General features: G+C 43.0%; 1 protein-coding gene across 2 annotated transcripts in view; it reads right to left on the bottom strand.

The window, feature by feature from the left end:
- Positions 1-21135, bottom strand: part of RAB3GAP2 (RAB3 GTPase activating non-catalytic protein subunit 2) — a 284414-nt gene that overhangs the window by 73327 nt on the left and 189952 nt on the right. For both annotated transcript variants that reach the window (XM_030196010.1, XM_030196011.1), the window contains exon 23: positions 19461-19621. In XM_030196010.1, the coding sequence (XP_030051870.1) occupies positions 19461-19621 (161 nt within the window). The remainder of the gene's footprint in view (positions 1-19460; positions 19622-21135) is intronic.

Genomic DNA, 21135 nt, shown 5'->3' with positions numbered 1-21135 from the left:
CTTTGAGCACGGACTGTCTTTCTTCTATGTTTGTGCAGCGCTGCGTACGCTTTGTAGTGCTATAAAAATGCTAAATAGTAGTAGTAGACTGGAAGACATGAATAAGCATAACCCTAGAGGAAAGGAGGGATAGAGGAGATATGACACAGACTTTTAAATACTTGAAAGGTATTAAAATAGAAACAAATTTGTGGGGTGGAAGACTTAGGAGTAACATCAGGCAATTATTTCTTACGAAGAAGGTGGTCGATGCCTGGAATACTCTCCCAAGGGAGATAGTGGAGAAAAAAATGGTGACAGAATTCAAAAAGGCATGGGATGAACACAGATGATTGTGCAAATACAGAAGGAAAACATGGAATAATACTGTTTACAAAAACAAAATCCCACAGAAAACTGTGTCAAACAAAATATTTTTATGTAAGTCCCAATCTTCAGTTTTTCATTACTTCAAAATTCATAACAACTTTCAATAACACATTTCAATCTTTTAATCAACTTCTAAATAGAGGAAGAAAATCTCAGAATGCCACTCAACAACAATCTTAACTAGATCACTGACAGGAGGACAATTGCTTCATAAGTCAAAAACCTCTTGAATTGGGATGGAGATGACTTCCACAGCAACTCCAGAAGCTGGGACGCAAGGACAGTGCCGGGTGGACTTCTACAGACTCTGTACCAAAAATGGCAAAGACTGAGATCAAATATTTCACACCACATGTATTGTTGGTTTAATCATGAACTGATGAGTATGATTGTTGGACGAACTGGATAGACTGTTCAAGTCTTTATCTGCTGTTATCTGCATCACTGTGTTACAAACGCACACGGAATTCTTGGTTTGATGCAGAATTATTAAAAGCCAGAAAAAAATGGGCAGAAAATTGGAATGAAAATGGAAGAACTCCAGAACAGCAACTGCCAATAACTTGGGAAAAGCAAGCTACAACAACAGAAAATACAGGAGATCACAATTACAACAGAAAAGAACTCCAATAAACCCTAACTGCTTCTCCAGACCGTCAATAAGCTTCTTGGGAAGGGGGGCCACTGGGACCCATCTACTATAAAGTCACTTTATCATTCAACTCACAAGCTGACTTCTTTGAGCAAAAAAATCAACAATCTAAAATTTGCTCTCCCACATACCAATGGGACCAAAGAAAATAGCACTGCCCCATTCCAACATCTAACTTCTCTCCACAATAGGAACATTTCAAGCCATCTGCCATCCTCTGTCTCTCATCATCTGTTTCTAGGCCCTTTTTTTTGTATCCATACATTTTTATTATTAAATAATAAACCAAGCATACAGAAATAAACCCCAAAATGCAATACAAAGTCACTCAAATAACCAAAGTAACAGGCCAACAACAACCTACCTAACCCCTAACTTTCCCCTCCCCATCCAACAGTCAACCATTCTGAAACAACAACAAAGCACACACTATGATTCTTCAGTGTCCCCCTTCCACAACAGACCCCCCCCCCAAACACAACCTCAAACCGCCCGCTCATCCACAGAAAGTATAGTGGTTAGATGAGTCCCACTCCTCCTTATCTGGATCATATTATCCATGGATACGATCTCTAAGTATCTCCAATTCACACAGATGGGCCACACGCATCACTCAGTCACTAAAAATAGGACCAGGTGTTGTCTTCCAGTTAGACACTATCTCACATTTCATCGCTTCCAAACATGAGCGTTTAAGTCGGACTTGCTAGTGAAGACTCTTATTTACTAAGATCCAGCAAGCAGGCCTTAAGGGTCATAGGAAAGGGCTGACCCAGCCCCTGTGTCATACAAAGCACAACCAAAGTCCAATAAGTCTGTATTTTCCCACCATATATGATAAAAGGTGCCTTTAGCATCCAAACATCTCCAACATACATCAGTGTTTAACGTAGGAAACATAGCTTGTAATTTAACTGGAGTGTAGTACCAGCGCATAATCACCTTATATGCATTTTCTTTAATCAATACACAGCTAGAAACCTTTTGCACCTCTTGGAACACCCGTTTCCATTCACTCTATGCAAGCTCAACCCCCACTTCTGGAAGGTCAAACCCCTAAAAAAATGTATACAACAGAGATATAGGTCTTTTAAGCTTACCCAAAGCCATCCATACATTTTCAGTGTTCCGTCTCATTAGGGTCAGACTTTAAGCCAGCCCTGCCCCATCATGTACAATTTAACCTACAAGTACGGAAAAATATCACCCAGTCTTAAGTGATATGTTGTGTGTAACTCCTCAAACGGAAACTCACCCACATCCAAAAACCCAATAAAACCAGTTAATCACCCTGCGGCTCAACAAGTAAATATCTCATTTCCCTCCCAGCCCAACAAGGGTTCATATCTGATGGATGCCAACGAGTACATAAGTACATAAGTACATAAGTAGTGCCATACTGGGAAAGACCAAAGGTCCATCTAGCCCAGCATCTTGTCACCGACAGTGGCCAATCCAGGTCAAGGGCACCTGGCACGCTCCCCAAACGTAAAAACATTCCAGACAAGTTATACCTAAAAATGCGAAATTATTCCAAGTCCATTTAATAGCGGTCTATGGACTTGTCCTTTAGGAATCTATCTAACCCCTTTTTAAACTCCGTCAAGCTAACCGCCCGTACCACGTTCTCCGGCAACGAATTCCAGAGTCTAATTACACGATGGGTGAAGAAAAATTTTCTCCGATTCGTTTTAAATTTACCACACTGTAGCTTCAACTCATGCCCTCTAGTCCTAGTATTTTTGGATAGCGTGAACAGTCGCTTCACATCCACCCGATCCATTCCACTCATTATTTTATACACTTCTATCATATCTCCCCTCAGCCGTCTCTTCTCCAAGCTGAAAAGCCCTAGCCTTCTCAGCCTCTCTTCGTAGGAAAGTCGTCCCATCCCCACTATCATTTTCGTCGCCCTTCGCTGTACCTTTTCCAATTCTACTATATCTTTTTTGAGATACGGAGACCAGTACTGAACACAATACTCCAGGTGCGGTCGCACCATGGAGCGATACAACGGCATTATAACATCCGCACACCTGGACTCCATACCCTTCCTAATAACACCCAACATTCTATTCGCTTTCCTAGCCGCAGCAGCACACTGAGCAGAAGGTTTCAGCGTATCATCGACGACGACACCCAGATCCCTTTCTTGATCCGTAACTCCTAACGCGGAACCTTGCAAGACGTAGCTATAATTTGGGTTCCTCTTACCCACATGCATCACTTTGCACTTGTCAACATTGAACTTCATCTGCCACTTGCACGCCCATTCTCCCAGTCTCGCAAGGTCCTCCTGTAATCGTTCACATTCCTCCTGCGACTTGACGACCCTGAATAATTTTGTGTCATCGGCGAATTTAACTCCAACCTTGAATTCCCAACTTCCTATTTACCACAGTCCCAAAAGATGTTTCATAAAAGGGTTCTTAACACACTGGTAATATTCCATAACAAATGGTGCAGTGGGAAAACTGAAAAGTGTTCCTGTTCAAGCAGCACCCCTCTCTTCTGAGGAGACCACTCCCAATCAATACCATACATGAGGGACTATACTTCCCCGCCAATCCATCCTCTGCTATAAAATTTTCTTGCCAAATGCGGAGATTTATCCCCCCCCCCCCCCAAATAAACCGAGGGAACTGCAAGACCCCCTTAGGAGCTGCTATTGGAAGGGTCTGAAATAAAAATAACAAGCAAGCGAATACATTCATTTTTAGCACAGCAATGTGCCCCTACCAGGACAAGTTGGCGGTGCCACCTATTCAAATCCGTTCTAAGGGCCCCTAACAATGGTTCATAATTATGAGAGTATAACTGCACTTCTCCAGCAATCTGTTGAGAGAATGTGATTTTTGGAAGTTATATCTTGAATGAGTGTGGTGTGTACCTCCCACTGTCCTATTTATATGACATTCTTTTCCCAAAGAGTTGTTTTTAGAATGTAAAGCGCCGAGACCTTCTTGAATTGGCAAGCAGTCAAGTTTATTATATTTTTATTTATGCTTTTATCAATATAATCAAGTATACAAGTAAGTCATAAACTTGAAAAGATTGGAAATTAACAGTAATATAAAACAATACAAACAAGAAAAAGAAGATCTCATTATTTAGTCCACAATATATTGGAGACAAGAAAGGAAAAATAAACTTAAGAAATAACAAATCATCAAAGGAGCTTCAATACACTATAATAACCTACAGCTGGACACGTTATTCCCCAGGTTTTACTTCAAGGCCAACTACTAGTCCAATTTCTTCCCTGGCCACAATAAATTCAATCAGCTGCTCAGGTTCAAAAAACAGGAAATTTCGCCCCTGTTGAGAAATATAACATTTCACAGGAAATTTCAAAATAAATGAAGCTCCCAAAGCCAGGACCCTCAGCTGAAGGGCCAATAACTCCTTCCTACACTTTTCTGTCACTTGAGATAAATCAGGAAAGCGAAGATACTTACCTGTAGCAGGTATTCTCCGAGGACAGCAGGTTGATTGTTATCACATATGGGTCGACGTCCATGGCAGCCCAGGAATCAGGAAAAGGTTTGCAAGCAAAATAATAAAGACTTTCCAGAGAGTTCCGTCACACGAGCAACGCAAACCACGCATGCGCGAATGACTTCACGCCCACCGCTCAAGCGTTCCTCTTTAGTTTAATCAAAAAGCATAAAAACAAGAACAACAACTCCTCCAAAGGGGAGGAGGGCGGGTTTGTGAGAACAATCAGCCTGCTGTCCTCGGAGAATACCTGCTACAGGTAAGTATCTTCGGTTTCTCCGAGGACAAGCAGGCTGCTTGTTCTCACAGGTGGGGTATCCCTAGCAACCAGGCTCACTCAAAACAATGAACATTGGTCAATTGGGCCTCGCAACAGCGAGGACATAACATAGATTGACCTGAAACCAAAATCAACTAACTGAGAATGCAGCCTGGAACAGAACAAAAATGGGTCTGGGGGGTGGGGGGTGGAGTTGGATTCTAAATCCCGAACAGATTCTGCAGCACCACCTGCCCAAACTGACTGTCACGTTGGATATCTTGCTGAAGGCGGTAGTGAGATGTGAATGTGTGGCCTGATGACCACGTTGCAGTCTTGCAAATCTCTTCAATGGAGGCCGACTTTAAGTGGGCCACTATTGCAGCCATGGCTCTAGCATTATTAGCCGTGACATGACCCTGTAGAGTCAGCCCAACTTGGACATAAGCGAAGGAAATGCAATCCGCTAACCAATTAGAAATTGTGCGTTTTCCGATTGCGACTCCCCTCCTGTTGGGGTCGAAACAAACAAACAACTGGGCAGACTGTCTGAAGGGCTTTGTCCGCTCCACGTAAAAGGCCAATGCTCTCTTGCAGTCCAAGGTATGCAAACTTCTTTCGGCAGGGCGGGTACGAGGACGGGGAAAAAATATTGGCAAGACAATTGACTGGTTCAGATGGAACTCCGAGTCTGACACCACCTTTGGCAAGAACTTAGGGTGCGTGCGGAGGACTATTCTGTTGTGATGAAACTTGATATAAGGTGCATGCACTACTAAGGCCTGAAGCTCACTGACTCTACCAGCTGAAAATGACCTTCCAGGTCAAATACTTCAGATGGAAGGAATTCAGTGGCTCAAAAGGAGCTTTCATCAGCTGGGTGAGAATGACGTTGAGATCCCATGACACTGGTGGAGGTTTGACAGGGGGCTTTGACAAAAGCAAACCTCTCATGAAGCGAACCACTAAAGGCTGTCCAGAGATAGGCTTACCTTCTACACGGCGATGATAAGCACTAATCGCACTAAGGTGAACTCTTACGGAGTTGGTCTTGAGACCAGACTCTGATAAGTGTAGAAGGTATTCAAGCAGGGTCTGTGTAGGACAAGAAAGAGGATCTAGGGCCTTGCTGTCACACCAGATGGCAAACCTCCTCCATTTGAAAAAGTAACTCCTCTTCGTGGAATCTTTTCTGGAAGCAAGCAAGACTCGGGAGACACCCTCTGAAAGACCCAAGGAGGTGAATTCTAAGCTCTCAACATCCAGGCCGTGAGAGCCAGAGACTGGAGGTTGGGATGTAGAAGCACCCCCTCGTTCTGCATGATGAGGGTTAGAAAACATTCCAATCTCCATGGTTCCTCGGAGGACAACTCCAGAAGAAGAGGGAACCAAATCTGGCGCGGCCAGAAAGGAGCTATCAGAATCATGGTTCCGCAATCTTGCTTGAGTTTCAGCAAAGTCTTCCCTATTAGAGGTTAGAGGTATGGGAGGATACACATACAGAAGGCCTGTTCCCCAATGCAGGAGAAAGGCATCTGACGCTAGTCTGTCGTGGGCCTGAAGCTTGGAACAGAACTGAGGGACTTTGTGATTGATCTGAGTGGCAAAAAGATCCACCGAGGGGGTGCCCCATGCTCGGAAGATCTTGCGGACAACGTCCATGTTCAGTGACCACTCGTGAGGTTGCATTACCCTGCTCAGTCTGTTGGCCAGACTGTTGTTTACGCCTGCCAGATAAGTGTCTTTGAGAATCATGCTGTGACGGCGTGCCCAAAGCCACATCTGGATGGCTTCCTGACACAGAGGGCGAGATCCGGTGCCCCGCTTCTTGCTGGTATAATACATGGCAACCTGATTGTCTGTCTGAATCAATATGACTTGGTTGGACAGCCAGTCTCTGAAAACCTTTGGAGCGTTCCAGATCGCTCACAATTCCAGGAGATTGATCTGAAGACCTTTCTCCTGAAAGGACCAAGCTCCTTGAGTGTGAAGCCCATCTACATGAGCTCCCACCCCAGGAGGGATGCATCCGTCGTTAGCACTTTTTGTGGCTCAGGAATTTGGAATGGACGTCCCAAGGTCAAATTGGGCCGAATTGTCCACCACCGCAAGGAATTCTGAAAGTAGGTGGACAATTGGATCACATCCTCTAGACTTCCCGCAGCTTGATACCATTGGGAAGCTAGGGTCCATTGAGCTGATCTCATGTGTAGGCGTGTCATGGGAGTCATGTGAACTGTGAAGGCCATGTGACCCAGAAGTCTCAATATCTGCCGAACTGTGATCTGTTGAGACGCTCGAACCAAGGACACTAGGGACAGGAGGTTGTCTGCCCTCACCTCGGGGAGATAAGCTCGAGCTGTCTTTGTGTTCAACAGTGCTCCAATGAATTCCAATTTTTGAACTGGTTTGAGATGGGACTTGGAATAATTGATAATGAACCCCAGTAGTTCTAGCACTTGAATAGTTATTCGCATGGACTGTAGAGCGCCTGCCTCTGAGGTGCTCTTCACCAGCCAATTGTCGAGATAAGGGAACACATGCACTTCCAGTCTGCGAAGCGACGCTGCGACTACCACCAGGCACTTTGTGAACACTCTGGGTGCAGACCCCAGACTAAAGGGCAGTACACAGTACTGAAAGTGCTGAGTTCCCAGCCGAAATCTAAGATACTTCCTGTGAGCTTGGAGTATCGAGATGTGTGTAAAAGCATCCTTTAAGTCCAGAGAGCATAGCTAATTGTTCTCCTGAATCATGAGAAGAAGGGTGCCCAGGGAAACCATCCTGAACTTTTCTCGAACCACATAATTGTTCCCCTTAGGTCTAGGATGGCACGCATCCCCCCTGTTTTCTTTTGCACAAGGAAGTATCTAGAATAGAATCCTAGCCCTTCTTCTGACCGCACTGGCCTTTAGAAGGGTGGAGAGTTCCTCTGCAAGTACCTGCTTGTGCTGGGAGCTGTAAGAATGAGCTCCTGGTGGGTAATTTGGAGGTTTGAATTCCAGATTGAGGGTGTATCCTAACCGGACTATTTGAAGAACCCACCGGTCGGAGGTTATGAGAGGCCACCTTTGGTGAAAAAATATCAACCTCCCCTCTACCGGCAAGTTGTCCGGTATAGACACTTTTACTGAGGCTATGCTGAACTGGAGCCAGTCAAATGCCCGTCCCTAGTTTTTGCTGGGGAGCAGTGTGGGCATTAGTCGCACGTTGTTGACGAGAACAAGCGCGCTGGGGCTGAGCCTGGGCAGGCTGCCGAGAAGCAGGAGTGTACCTATGCCTAGAATAGGGAGCACTTCTCTTCCCTCCAAAAAAACCTCCTAGATGAGGAGGCTGTAGCAGAAGGCGCCCGGTGGGAGAGAGAATCCATAGCATCATTATGTTTCTTAATCTGATTAACGAGATCCTCCACTTTCTCTCCAAAAAGATTGTGCCTCCCGGCAAGGAACATTCGCCATCCGCTGCTGCCATCCCCAACTTCGTAGGGAGTGCCTCAACCAAGCTGGACAGTTGACTTATCGAGTCCCACAAGTGTACGCTCGTGAAGAGCTGGTATGACTGGATCTTGGCAGCGAGCATCGTGGCCTGATACGTCTTTCTCCCAAAAGAGTCAAGAGTCCTAGCTTCTCTGCCTGGAGGCGCCGAAGCATAGTCTCTAGTACTCCTAGCTCTCTTGAGAGCGGAATCCACCACCATTGAATTGTAGGGTAATTGGGACCTCATCAATCCACGTTCACCGTGGATCCGGTATTGGGACTCAGATTTCTTGGGAACCACAGGGCCAGACAGAGGGGCGGACCAGTTTCACATAACTCACAAATAATACAGCACTCACATACACACAATGCCCACCCTAAAGAACATTCATAACAACCCAACCACAATACACCAAGTCTATGTACAACCTATTAACAACTCACCAGACCAAAGACACAATAACCAACCAATAGGAAAAATCTCCGCATACGAACATCACCAACAAAAAGAGAAAAACAACAACAACAAATTCAACCACCGAGGAAACAGACAACTAATAAAAATAAACACATCGAACCCCCCCCCCAGAACCATACCGCTCAATCCAACTAGGATACATCAATGCAAGATCAGCAGTAAGCAACTCAGTAGATATACTAGACTGGATTACCACAGATAATTTAGAGCTTCTATTCATCACAGAAACCTGGTTCCACAGCCCAACAGACCCCGCCATTCTAGAGACATGCCCACCAGAATACAAAATCACCCACTGGACAAGAAATGGAAAAAGAGGGGGCAGAATAGCCATAATTTACAAACCCGAGTTCACCATCACAACCACGGGTGAATCCACCTCACCACAACTTGAAATTGCCTCAACAAGACTCAATCATCCAAACCTACTAGGACACCTCAATGCAATCCTATTCTACAGGCCACCAGGAAAATGGCACGACTCCGAAACAAAACTCATGGACTTCATCTCGAATACGTGTCTCTGCCTCAAACAACCTTATAATAGGAGACATCAACCTACACCTTGAAGACGACTCCTCAACAGGCACACGAGAATGCAAAGAATTCTAAAAACTCTGGGATCTACACGCACCTAACACTCAACCAACAGACACAAAAGGACACACACTAGACATCATTACACACAAATTCGACCCAGACTCAACTATCCTACTTAATGACACAAAATGGACAACTACACTATGGTCAGACCACCATAAAGCAGACATCTCCCTTCACTGGCGAAAAACACACATGAACGTAATCAACAAACCTGAGCGAACAACATACACCACGAGAGGAAAAATAGACCTCACAACATTCTGGCAACAGATCTACCAGAACGAATGGTAAACAAATGCTGACACCATCCAATTCCTCCAAGAATGGGACGATATATGCACAACAACATTAGACAAAATCGCCCCAATCCAAACCAGAACATCACATAGGAAGAAATCAAATCCATGGTTCACCGAAGAGCTGAAAAAACTTAAAACAAAAGTCAGGAAGCTAGAACACGCATGGAACAAAAAGAAAGATGAACAAACACTAAATGCCTAGAAACTACTTCGGAGGAAATACAAATATACCATAAAACAGACTAAAAGACTACAATACAAAACAATGATAGGACCAAACTACAAAGACACACACAAACTCTTCTACCTCGTGAATAAATTGTTAGACACCACACCAGTTACAACCAACAGCAAAGACATACCAAGTGTCGACAACCTTGCAAAATACTTCAAGGAGAAAATTATACAATTACGACTTAAAATACCCGCCAGCCCTATTGAATACACCACACTTCTAGACTGTCTAGACCCAGAAGACAGAATATACCCAGCAGACAGAACCTGGACCGATTTCGAATTACTATCAGAAGACTTCATCTCTGAAATACTTGAAAGATTTGCCAAATCCCACTGCAAACTAGATATATGCCCAAACAACCTCATGAAATCAGCTCCAACCATTCATAATAGACCTAACGAAACACGTAAACTTCATGTTACAAAACGGACTCTTCCCAAAGGAAAAAGGAAAAATCCTACTCACCCCAATACCTAAAGATACAAAGAAAAGCGCAAGTGAAATAACCAATTACAGACCAGTAGCATCTATACCACTAATAACCAAAATAACAGAAGGGATGGTAACAAAACAACTCGCAAACTATCTAAACAAGTTCTCAATACTGCATGATGCCCAATCAGGATTCCGGTCAAATCACAGCTAAGAAACAGTATTAATTACCCTAATGACTAAATTTAAACAAATGATTGCAACCGGCAACAACATACTCCTCCTACAATTTGACATGTCAAGTGCCTTTGACATGGTTGACCACGGAATCCTATTACACATACTTGAATACTTTGGCATCGGAGGAAATGTCCTAAACTGGTTCAAGGGGTTCCTAACCCTGCGCTCATATCAAGTCACATCAAATTCAACTACATCTGCTACTTGGACACCTGAATGTGGAGTACCGCAAGGATCACCCCTCTCACCAACTATTTTCAACTTAATGATGATCCCCTTGGCAAAACGTCTATCAAATCATAACCTCAACCCATATATATACACCGATGATGTAACAATATACATCTCTTTCAAACAAGACATTAAAGAAATCTTCAATGAAATCAACCAAAGTCTACACATCATAAACTCCTGGGCAGATGCATTTCGATTGAAACTAAACACAGAAAAAACTCAATGCCTGATACTCACCTCCCAGTACAACACGAATGAATTTACCGCTATAAACACACCAAAACTAAACCTTCCAATCTCAGAAACTTTAAAAATCCTTGGAGTCACTATTGACCGCCACTTAACACTTGAAACTCATGCAAACAACACAACCAAAAAAATGTTCTACTGCATGTGGAAACTGAAAAGAATAAGACCATTCTTCCCAAGATCCGTCTTTCGCAGCCTAGTGCAATCCCTCGTACTCAGGCATCTGGATTACTGCAACTCACTATACGCAGGTTGTAAAGAGCAAATACTGAGGAAACTTCAAACAGCCCAGAACACAGCAGCCAGACTCATCTTCGGAAAACCAAAATACGAAAGTGCCAAACCCTTACGAGAGAAGCTACACTGGCTCCCACTCAAGGAACGCATTACTTTCAAAGTATGCACATTAGTCCACAAAATCATTCACGGTGAAGCCCCAGCTTACATGTCTGACTTAATAGACCTACCACCCAGAAACGCTAAAAGATCATCCCGAACTTTCCTCAACCTTCACTTCCCTAATTGCAAAGGCATAAAATACAAAACGCTGCACGTATCAACCTTTTCTTATATGAGCACGCAATTCTGGAATACACTACCGCGCAACCTGAAAACGATCTACGAACTAACAAACTTCCGCAAATCATTGAAAACTCATCTCTTTGATAAAATTTATTGAAAGGATCAAAACACATGAAGTCCACACACACCGTTAGTAATGCAACAATACAATCTCTTCTGAATTCCCATCCCCCGTAATTTTACCACATTTATACCTCCACTCACAGAAAATGTTACACCAAATGTTCTCCTACTATTGTTTAGTTGCCCAATCAGTTTACCGTTGTTTCTTTCCATTGTTCCATTGTTCTTTTCCATTGTTCTGTTCCCTTAACGATACTTTGACTTTGTTTTCGCATAACTCCTCACAATGTAATCCATAACCGAGTTGTAACAAATTGTATTTCTATCATTCACAATATACTGTAAGCCACACTGAACCCGCAAATAGGTGGGAAAATGTGGGATACAAATGCAATAAATAAATAAATAAACAAGGACTTCCTTCAGTACCTTATGCAGAGGGACTGTCACAGCCTCTTTAGGTGGAGAAGAATAATCCACGACTTCCAGCATGTCAGCCCTGGGCTCATCCTCAACCTCCACAGGGAAGGGAATAGCTGTAGCCATCTCCCGGACAAAAGAGGAAAAAGACAGACTCTCTGGTGGAGATAGGCTTTCCTTCCAGCGGAGGAGAAGGGTCAGAGGGAATTCCAAAGGACTCATCAGAAGAGAAGTACCTGGGATCTTCCTCTGATTCCCACGAGCGCTCCTGCTCAGTGTCAGACACAACCTGTGTCAAGGTACTCTGACAATGGACCTGCCTCAACGCCAAGGAACGATGTCCTCTGTGGCAATGTCAAGGGGTCGACGCCTGATCAAACTGCTGCAAAGCTTCCTCCACTGACGTCGAAGGGGAGTCGACCTGGGTGGCAGCCGACGCCGATGCCACAGGCGGCACCGCAGTCGGAGACCTCACCACAGGAGGAGGGCCAGACACCACTGCAGCAGATGGCAACAGAAGGTATAAGCACCCCAACACTGAAGCTGATTGTCACAGTAAACCTTCCAGAACTTCTGGAAACAAGGCCTGGATACGCCATCAAGAGCCGCCATCTGAGAAGGCTGCGGGGCCGGTGGGACAGGAGGTCAGAATCCGTGAAGGCTCGGGAGTAGGTACTGGGCTGCCAAGAGACCGACGCATCGGCACCTCCTGTACCCAGGGGGAGCGGTCCTCTCGGCGCCGACGCTTCTCGGGTGCCAACTCTCTCAACACCCCGGAGCTCCCGGTACCGTGCTTCGAAGGAGAACGATGACGATGCTTCTTAGCCTTCGCTCGACGCCCATCGAGACTCCTCAGTACTGATGAGGAAGACGTGGAATCCTCATGTCTCCTCGGGGCCAGGGCCAGGTCCGACGAAGGTTGGTCCCGGGGGGCCTGCATAACAGGTCTCAAGACACGTCTCAGCAGCCATTACCTCTCTCCTCGACGTTGACGCTCCTGTCGATGTCGAAGGTCCAGGCTGAGCCCCAAAAAGCTTTTCCTGTTGGGCTTCTCGAGACGCTTGGGTCCATTTCTTCATACAAAGACACAGACTACAAGTGGCTGGGCTATGGTCAGGCCCAAGGCACTGGATACACCAGGCGTGGGTGACTTTGATGACATGGAAGAAAAAACAGCTTCGGCGAAATCAAACGACGCGATTGTGCCAAAAAAGAAAAAGCACAAAAAAAGGGAAAAAAACCTGACCGTGTGGCCAAAAGGCCGGACGTGTCAAAAAAGAAAGGAACAGGAAAAAAAGTAAAAGAAGTACGGGAAACTACTTGTAACTACTCCTTTTTTTAAATATATATTTAAAAGAAAAAACAGAAACAAGTAAGAAGTGATTTTCACAGAGAAGTTGTTCCTGGGCCTGAGAGAGGAGCGATGCGTAAAACGAACCGCAGCTCTCACCGCGGCGAAAAAAAGAACTAGAGAGGCACACTCGCGCGGCAGGCAGAAAATCATTCGCGTTGCTCGCACGACGGAACTCTCTGGAAAGGCTATTATTTTGCTTGCAAAATTTTTCTCGATTCCTGGCCCGCCGCGGACGTCACCCCATATGTGAGAACAAGCAGCCTGTTTGTCCTCGGAGAAATACACGTACATCTGAATTCAAGAACTGTTCCTTAATATGACAAAAATATAATTTCAAAACATAATCTCTATCATGTTCCAAAGTAAAAGTCACAAGTAGAGTTGTTCTAGCTGTTACAACTTCCAGAGATTTCTCCAAAAATGCTGTTAATTCTAACTCAACTGGAGGACCTCCTTTACTCCAATCGGAGTTGAACTTGCAAGCTTTTCCCCAAGAGTCAGATATTGGGTTCTTACAAGAGGAGGAATATTCTCTACAGGGTTAAGAGACATCTCTTGGAAGTATTTGTGCAACATTTCAACAGGAGATACAATCGGAGACCTAAGGAAATTCAAAAATCTCAGGTTGTTCTTTTTTGATTGATTCTCCATACTTTCCAACTTCTGAGCTATCAAAGATCTTTCTTTCAACAGGGACAGTTCAAGTTGTTTCAATTCATTTATCTGTTCAGTTTGTTTCTCCAACCGTTCCCCATGAGAAGTTAACAAAACTCTGTAACCTTCCACCTTGGTAACAATAGTCCAAAAATCATTTTTAAATTCTTTAAATGCCATTTTAAGATTGGAGTCCTTGGCCCTAATAGCTTCCCAAAGGGAATCCAAAGTTATTATGGCCGGTTGATCAGTATCCACCAGTAGAGATCTATTACCTCCAGAAGGTTCCTTCTCTATTCACAGTTTGCAGCTGTGATCTTCTCACTGCTAAGCCTGTCCCCAAAAGTTCCTGCTCAGTTGCCCTTTACTAGCTCAACTCTCACCAGCTTCATGGTAATGAAAGTCCACAGCAATCAAGCTTTTAATAAGCAAACATAAATCTCAGGAGACATGTATCCCTAAATATCAAACACTTATTTGGAATTGTTCACACCTTTTCAGTAGTAGCTCAAAGTGAGTTACATTCAGGTACACTGGATATTTCCCTGTCCTTGGAGGGCTCACAATCTAAGTTCGTACCTGAAGCAATGGAGGATTAAGTGACTTGCCCAAGGAGCAGCAGTGAGATTTGAACCAGATGTTAAGACCTGTGATCTAACCACTAGGCCACAGCCCACCTAAAGGGAAAATTCTGTTTCAGTATCTGTTCCTCCTGAGGACCTGTAGTAACATCCAAGATCTCCACTGTATCGAGATTCAACTTAAACCCAGCTATCCCCCACAATCCCTCAATTCATGTAAAATAATGGACAGTGAAGCATTTGGGCATCCCACATATAACAAAAAGTCATCAGCATATAATGCTAATTTATGTCACATCTTACCCAGATGGAAGCCTTGGATATCTGGGTTAGAACAAATTTTTTGAGCCAACTGTTTGATAGATAATGCAAACAAGAGTGGAGAGAGGGGGCATCCTTGATATGTCCCCCTCCTCAGTCCCAAAGGAAACCCTACATTCCCCATTTACCCGAACCCTAGCCATGGGTTGTTTCAAGGTCCTTTCTTCTGTCTCCTACCTACTATCCAACCTCCTATTCCCCCTTTCAATGCATCTAACCACTAGGCCATAGCCCATCTAAAGGGAAAACTCTGTTTCAGTATTTCTTCCTCCTGAGGACCTGTAGTAACACCCAAGATCTCCATTTTATTGAGAATGAACTTAAACCCAGCTACTCCCCACAATCCCTCAATTCATGTAAAATAATGGACAGTGAAACATTTGAGCATCCCACATATAACAAAATGTCATCAGCAAATAATGCCAACCCAGCTAGAAGCCTTGAGTATCCGGGTTACAAGAAATGTTTTGAACCAACATTTTGATAGATAATGCAAACAAGAGTGGAGAGAGAGGGCATCCCTGACATGTCCCCCTCTCAATCCCAAATAAAACCTTATATCCCCCATCTACCCGAACCCTAGCCATTGGTTGTTTCAAGGCCCTTTCTTCTGTCTCTTACCCACTACTCAACCTCCTATTCCCCCTTTCAATGCATCCATTTCCACTTTCCTTCTCCTCAAAGACCTCACCCCCTCCACAGCCTCCCCGTTTCTTTCATCCCATTTCTTAACCCACCCCTATCCTTACTGTTCACAACCCATGACTAGTCCCTACTGTCTGCCTAGTCCAAGTCCCTGCTCAAACTATCTCCCCATTTCCCTCATCCAAACTCCAATTCCCTATTTCCTTAACCTACGCAATAACCACCCAAGTCTTGTGCTGCTCTTCTACTCAATCCACAAGTCTCCACTTAACTCAAAGACCCTGTTCTCCATATCCCTATATCCCCAGCATCCACCTCCTGTCCTTGCTCCCTTCTTCCCCTACACCAATTCTCCTGCCTTCTTATCTGATTCTTGCATTCCAAGAATCCACCCACCTGCTTCTTTCCCCAGCATCCATTTTCTCACCTCTCTTTGCTATCCCTAGTGCCTCCTTTCCACCTCTCCATCTGCCCTCTTTTGCTTCCCCTCTGCCTTTACAGCTTCTGTTTCTGCCTCCCATCTATCCTACTAGCATCCACCCCTGCCTTTTGAAAATTGAACTTACAGAACTATTGTTAGTAATATGTAATTTATCTTAAAAATCAAGCATCATCCCGGAAGATTGGAGGGTGGCAAATGTAATGCCGACTTTTAAAAAGGGTTCCAGAGGAGATCCGGGAAATTACAGACCGGTGAAGGGCAAAATGGTAGAGACTAATATAAAGAACAAAATTGCAGAGCATATACATAAGTATGGATTAATGAGACAAAGCCAACATGGATTTAGTGAAGGGAAATCTTGCCTCACCAATCTACTACATTTCTTTGAAGGGGTGAACAAACAAGTGGATAAAAGTGAGCCAGGCGATATTGTGTATCTGGATTTTCAAAAAGCATTTGACAAAGTACCTCATGAAAGACTCCAGAGGAAATTGGAAAGTTATGGGATAGGAGGTAGTGTTCTATTGTGGATTAAATACTACTTAAAAAATAAAGTAGGGATAAATGGTCAGTATTCTCAACAGAGAAGGGTTGATTGCGGGGTTCCGCAGGGGTCTGTGCTGGGACCGCTGCTTTTTAACATATTTATAAATGATCCAGATATGGGAATAATTAGTGAGGTAATTAAATTTGCCGACGACACAAAGTTATTCAATAGCAAGAGGATTGTGAAAAATTCCAAGACAACCTTACGAGACTGGGAGACTGGGCATTCAAATGGCAGATGACGTTTAATGGGAGCAAGTACAAAGTGATGCATGTGGGAAAAAGGAACCCAAACTATAGCTAGTGATGCAAGGTTCCGCATTAGGCATCACCGACCAGGAAAGGATCCAGGAGTCATCATTGACGATACTTTGAAACTCTCTGCTCAGTGTGCTGCAGTGGCAAATAGAATGTTATGTTTTATTAGGAAAGGAATGGAAAATAAAAACGAGGATGTTATAATGCCTTTGTATCGCTCCATGGTGTGACCACACCTTGAATACGGTGTGCAATTCTGGTCACTGCATCTCAAAAAAGATATAGCAGAATTAGAGAAGGTACAGAGAAGGGCGACGAAAATGATAAAGGGGATGGGATGACTTCCCTATAAGGAAAGGCTGAAACAGCTAGGGCTCTTCAATTTGGAGAAAAGACTGCTGAGGGCAGATATGATACAGGTATATAAAATGAGTGGTTTGAAACAGGTAGACATGAATTGCTTGTTTACGCTTTCCAAAAATACTAGGACTCGGGGGCATGCAATGAAGCTACAAAGTAGTACATTTAACATAGTAACATAGTACCTGATGGCAGATAAAGACCAAATGGTCCACCCAGTCTGCCCAACAAGATAAACTCATTTTACATGGTATGTGATACTTTATATGTATACGAGTTTGATTTGTACTTGCCTTTCTCAGGGCACAGACCGTAAAAGTCTGCCCAGCACTGTTCTTGTTCTAAAAGTTCTGAATCTAACGTTGAAGCCTCTTAAAAGTTACACTCCAGTCCATCCAAAACGAATCTGAGAAAATATTTTTTCACTCAACGTGTAATTAAATGCTGGAATTTGTTGCCAGAAAATGTAGAAAAGCAGTTAGCTTAGCAGGGTTTAAAAAAGGTTTGAATATCTTCCTAAAAGAAAAGTCCATTATTAAAATGGACTTGGAAAATCCACTGCTTATTTCTAGGATAAGCAGCATAAAATGTATTGTACTGTTTTGGGATCTTGCCAGGTACTTGTGGCCTAGATTGGCCACTGTTGGAAACTGGATACTGGGCTTGATGGACCTTCAGTCTGTCCTAGTATGTGATGGAAAATATTAAAAATTGCTTTTCAGTCTTGCTTTAATCGATAATACATTTTTAAAATCTCCTGTCTTTGACCCAAAAGTGACTTTCCTGGTATATCTCAAAGAACAATGTATGAGATAAGGCACACTCAAGAACAGGTTGGAATGCCTCTGAAGCCAGCTTGTGCAGGAGGGAGGCGGGGTATGTTTGAGGTTTGGGAGATAAGCCACCTGGCCAGTGGTTTGTTTACCTGAACTGAGAGCATATGACTGAAACTTCATGTACATTCTTGGATAAGTTTTAGCTTTTTTTTTTTTTTTATAATAATTTTTATTGACAAGAGGAATAAACACAAAAAGGGGGCTTTTTGCAGCAGAGCCTTGGGGCTCATTCTGTGGACGGACGCATCGTGCAGAAAAGACTTGTTCCTGGTCTGGAGACTTCGGGCTTTCGCTACAACAGGCCCCCCCAGCTGATGAGATAAGGGCCTGAATGATGTAATCCCTGACCAGTGATGATGTATGTATATATATCTTTCTTCTTTTCTATAGCCTTCCTTTAGTAATGTACTCGATTAGCGTGTGTATTTCTTAATCATTGTGATGAAGTAACAATAATGACTTATACACTCTCCAATTAAAAGTGCAAATAAAGAGTTTCATTTACCCAATACAAATCTAAAAGAATCTGTAGTATTTTAGTCTTTGAGCAGCCTGTGGTGATCAAGTGAGCAGGCTGCAACACCGAAGCAATACACAGTATGGCAACACTTATATTCTTTCTTCCCCTCAGTATCTGTCTTTCTGCCTACTCATTCCTGCATCTGTAACAGCCCCCATGCTTGCATGAAGCAGCCAGTAATCTTCACTAATATTTACATATCGGTCAAAAAACAAGAATCTAAGGAGACCCAATAAATCTCCCCTAAATCTGCCTTATTGCCTACTTAATCCAGCAAATCCTATCAGAACTCAAGACCTTTTATATGCCGCTAAGGAATCCTCTGATTTGATGTTAGAATGAATAGCTTTATTAATTAATATATTCTTAGATCAAAATCAAGTCTCTGACTCACTAAGAAGGGCCATGGTAACACCAATCCTGAGAAAGGAAGGCCTGAGTATGGATCTATGTGAGCACTTAGTTCAAACCCATCTCCAATTTACCAATGATGGCTAAACTGCTGGAAAAAAAGGTAGCAAGTCAGCCAATATCTAGAAAACAATAATTTATTAGACCCAGATTTCACTGGCTTTCAGAAATGAGCAAAGTGTTGAATCACTACCAACAGAGCTACCACATGAAATACACTTCTGGAGAGATAAAGAAAAAAAGGTGCAGCAATATAGGTGCTACCAGAAATCCACCCCCCCCCCCCCCCCAAAAAAAAAAATTTAAATCTTATGAAGAAAAACAAGCAAAGCGTGTTGAATCCCGTGCTGCCACCAAAACTCTAGTTCTCATTTCCCAGAAATAAACTGACTCTTCCTTGATAAGTATATTCTAGGGGGACATAAATGTTATTTACTTACTTTTTTCTCTGCCATTTTGTTGGCTACATTCACAGCCACAGAATGCCCAATGTGCGCGGATAACAAAGAAGCTCCACTATTCTCTGACTGAATACAAGCTGTGCGCATCTGCTGCCACCATGGAGAAACAGACTGAATGTCCCATGTTTCATCGATAGCTACTGCAGATAAAAGAACAAGCAAGCTCTTACTTTAAGTGGTATACAGTCACCAGTACCTATAACTCGACAGACTGAAGTACTAAAAACTCAAAAACAAAATGCATTCAGAATACAACACTGATACACAGCACCTACAGCAAACACCAATTATCAAGTTGTCTCTAAAAGTAGTGTAAGCCAGAACTGATTATTTTGGGGGAGCCAAGGTTAACATGGTGGGGCACTAGGGATTCAGGTCTGATCTGTACTATACTCTTACCAACAGAGAATGACATAGTCATGATGCAGCTGTTGCAGACTATTTAGATGCACTAACACTTTACAATACTATAAATTCAATTATTCCAAGTACTTACCAATGCTAAATCACGTATATACATATAAAAACAATTATATTTACCAATGAGATCAGAGGCAGTATTCCATAACTTAAACCTTGCAAGACAGAACTCAGCTATACAGAACAAATCTAGTAATACCTCATATCCTACAAAATGTTCTAAAATGTTCTGGGATCTTGGGCTACTTGTGACCTGGATTTGCCACTGTTTGAAACAGGATACTGGGCTTGATAGACCTGTGGTCTGTCCCAGAATGGCAAAACTTAGGTACTTATGTTCTAACCCCATCTGATGTTATGGCAAAATGACTACAAATTTAGCATATATCTTTCAACTTTGTTTTATGACAAATGGCTTATTAATTTATATTAAAAGGGTTAAAATCTTTGAAGTTATGCTTTCTTGTTTTATTTATTGTAGTTTATAAAATACACAAGAACTGTGTAGCAAGCAATGTGAAATCACCATGACAATTATAATACGACAGTAATAATCATTCAAACCAATGGTCCATGAAGTTTAGAATCCTTTCTCTATCAGTGGTCATGTCTGAGTCAATAGCTAGTAAAAAAAAAAAAAAAGCACATTTTTGTTCACTCCCAGAAATAAAGGATGACAATTCTCAAGCATGCAATACTGAAGAAGCTCAGAGGCAAGTAGTAGCTAGCAGTTTGGGCTTACTGCAGTTCTTCTCATAGTCAGTGTCATTTAAAGCAGTTTAACATAGCAAACTTAGGTCCCATCATAATTTACTTTTCAGTAACTTTAACACAGATGGGAAGAGATCTGCTCAACTGAGAGAAATTGTGACTACAAATTTTAGATTACATAGCAAGAGACAATTAAAATGTAGGACTAGTTCAAAACACCAAAAAGAGAAAACCAAAAAGAATCTCAGAGATCACAAACAGTAACAACATTTAGAGTGAAACACCAAGCGGGTGAGCAATCAGACTCATTGTTCGTCTACCTGGTGTTTCTCCACTGTATTTTGTTACTAACTGTAGGGCTACATATTTGCTTAGCGTTGAGGCATATTTTCAAAGCACTTAGCCTTCCAAAGTTCCATAGAAACCTATGGAACTTTGGAAGGCTAAGTGCTCTGAAAATATGCCTCTTTGTTATAACCTTCAACAAAAATGGGAACAATAGAAATATTTTACATTCCTACAG

Source organism: Microcaecilia unicolor, chromosome 3, assembly GCF_901765095.1.
Source record: "Microcaecilia unicolor chromosome 3, aMicUni1.1, whole genome shotgun sequence".
In the NCBI taxonomy this organism is placed as follows: domain Eukaryota; kingdom Metazoa; phylum Chordata; class Amphibia; order Gymnophiona; family Siphonopidae; genus Microcaecilia; species Microcaecilia unicolor.
Note: the sequence above shows the minus strand (reverse complement) of the source record. Positions and strands in the feature narration are given on the sequence as shown.